Below are 1,528 nucleotides of genomic sequence, written 5' to 3'. Positions count from 1 at the left end.
GTGGTGGGGGGCTCCTGGGTGGCAGTGGTGGGGGGCTGCTGGGTGGTAGTGGTAGCAGTGGCGGGGGGCTGTTGGGTGGCAGCGGTGGTGGGTTGCTGGGTGGCAGTGGTGGTGGTCTCTTGGGTGGCAGTGGTGGTCTCTTGGGTGGTGGCCGACACCGTTACGACGACTACAGGAGCGCTGAATTCCCTCGAGGTGTCGGTGGCGTGCCCTACAATGACTTCCACGTCCGAGATCCCCCCCTCAAATACACCAATGGCAACCAGCTTGGTGGTAATTACAAGTATGGCCACATCAATGCCAACGACAACACTGCTCAGTTGGGGGGCAAGTACCGCTACGGTGAGATCATTGAGTCTGATGGCAGCCTCAGGGACCAATCTCTCCGAAGCGGCGAGAATTCATACGGTGGCCTCAGGGGCCATGGGCGGTATAGGTCAGCTAAAGATTCGGCAACCGTGGGCAGGCTTCACCGGCGAGAGCTACGTCCTGGAGAACTTCCACCTGGTCTGGCCACCGGGGCACTGGGCCCAGGTGGTTTGCTGGGCAATGGTGGCATGTTGGCGGCCGATGGCATCTTGTCGGGTCAAGGCGGCCTGCTCGGCGGAGGTGGTCTCCTTGGAGATGGAGGACTTCTCGGAGGAGGAGGCGTCCTGGGTGTGCTTGGCGAGGGCGGCATTCTCAGCACCGTGCAGGGCATCACAGGGTAAGGAGAGGCCGGGCTCTCTCAACCAATCCCCTGACAACCCCACAAACAGGAGTGACCTCCCCCAGAGACCTGGGCTCCTCATACTTGAGGGTTCGGTCCGAGGACAGGACTTCTTGAAATCCCAAGTTGTGTGGTTTGGGGTCTTGTCATTAAACAGTCCTGCATTTGAGTCCCAGCTCAACCTTTTATATTTGGGTGTGACTTGTAGTCATTTTCTTCACCTCCCTGAGCTTCGGTTTCCCTTATCTGTAGAGTGGTGATCCTACGACAGTTTAAAGTGGAAAAGAGTCCAGGGATTTAGGATTATACATATACGTTACAATACCAGCGACGCCCAGCTAGCTCTTCGTAGTCACTGTTTAATGCAACAAATATTTAGAGCCCTTACTAGTGCCAGATACCATATTAGTGTTAGGGACACGACCCCACAGTTAGCCAAGAAGAAACACATTTCTTGTCCTTAGCTTGCAGGCTGGTGGGGTGAAGAAGCCTGAACGTAATCACACAGTTACAACTGTGCTGGGAAGCCCACGGAGAAATGAGGGTGTGTGGAGTGGGGGAGACCTGGGGCACTTCCTGGAGGAAGAAGACCTTGAGCTGAAAGCTGAGGTGTCTAGGAGCGAGCTAGGCAGGGACCAGAAGAAGCAAAGGCATCTCTGCAGGAGGAGAACCTCAAGGAAACACCCAGAAATGTAAACAGCAGGTCTCTGGGCCAAGGCGCTCTTGGCCTCTCTCCTCCTCTCTGCATTTTCCACGTCCCCAACCCTTCAGAGTCAGGAGGGCTGAGGGGTGCAGAGAAGGAGGCGCGGAGAACACCCC

The 1,528-nt window shown here is 56.2% G+C and overlaps 1 protein-coding gene across 1 annotated transcript in view; it reads left to right on the top strand.

Annotated features, from left to right (window-relative positions):
* BPIFB4 (BPI fold containing family B, member 4) overlaps window positions 1–1,528 on the top strand; it is a 19,281-nt gene that overhangs the window by 2,706 nt on the left and 15,047 nt on the right. The window contains exon 4 of the mRNA XM_004686968.2: window positions 196–706. Coding sequence (XP_004687025.1) covers window positions 196–706 — 511 coding nt within the window. The remainder of the gene's footprint in view (window positions 1–195; window positions 707–1,528) is intronic.

Source organism: Condylura cristata, unplaced genomic scaffold (genome assembly GCF_000260355.1).
Source record: "Condylura cristata isolate star-nosed mole 26May11 unplaced genomic scaffold, ConCri1.0 scaffold00022, whole genome shotgun sequence".
Lineage (NCBI taxonomy): Eukaryota > Metazoa > Chordata > Mammalia > Eulipotyphla > Talpidae > Condylura > Condylura cristata.
The sequence above is the reverse complement of the archived record's forward strand: the minus strand, read 5'-3'. Positions and strand labels throughout refer to the sequence as shown.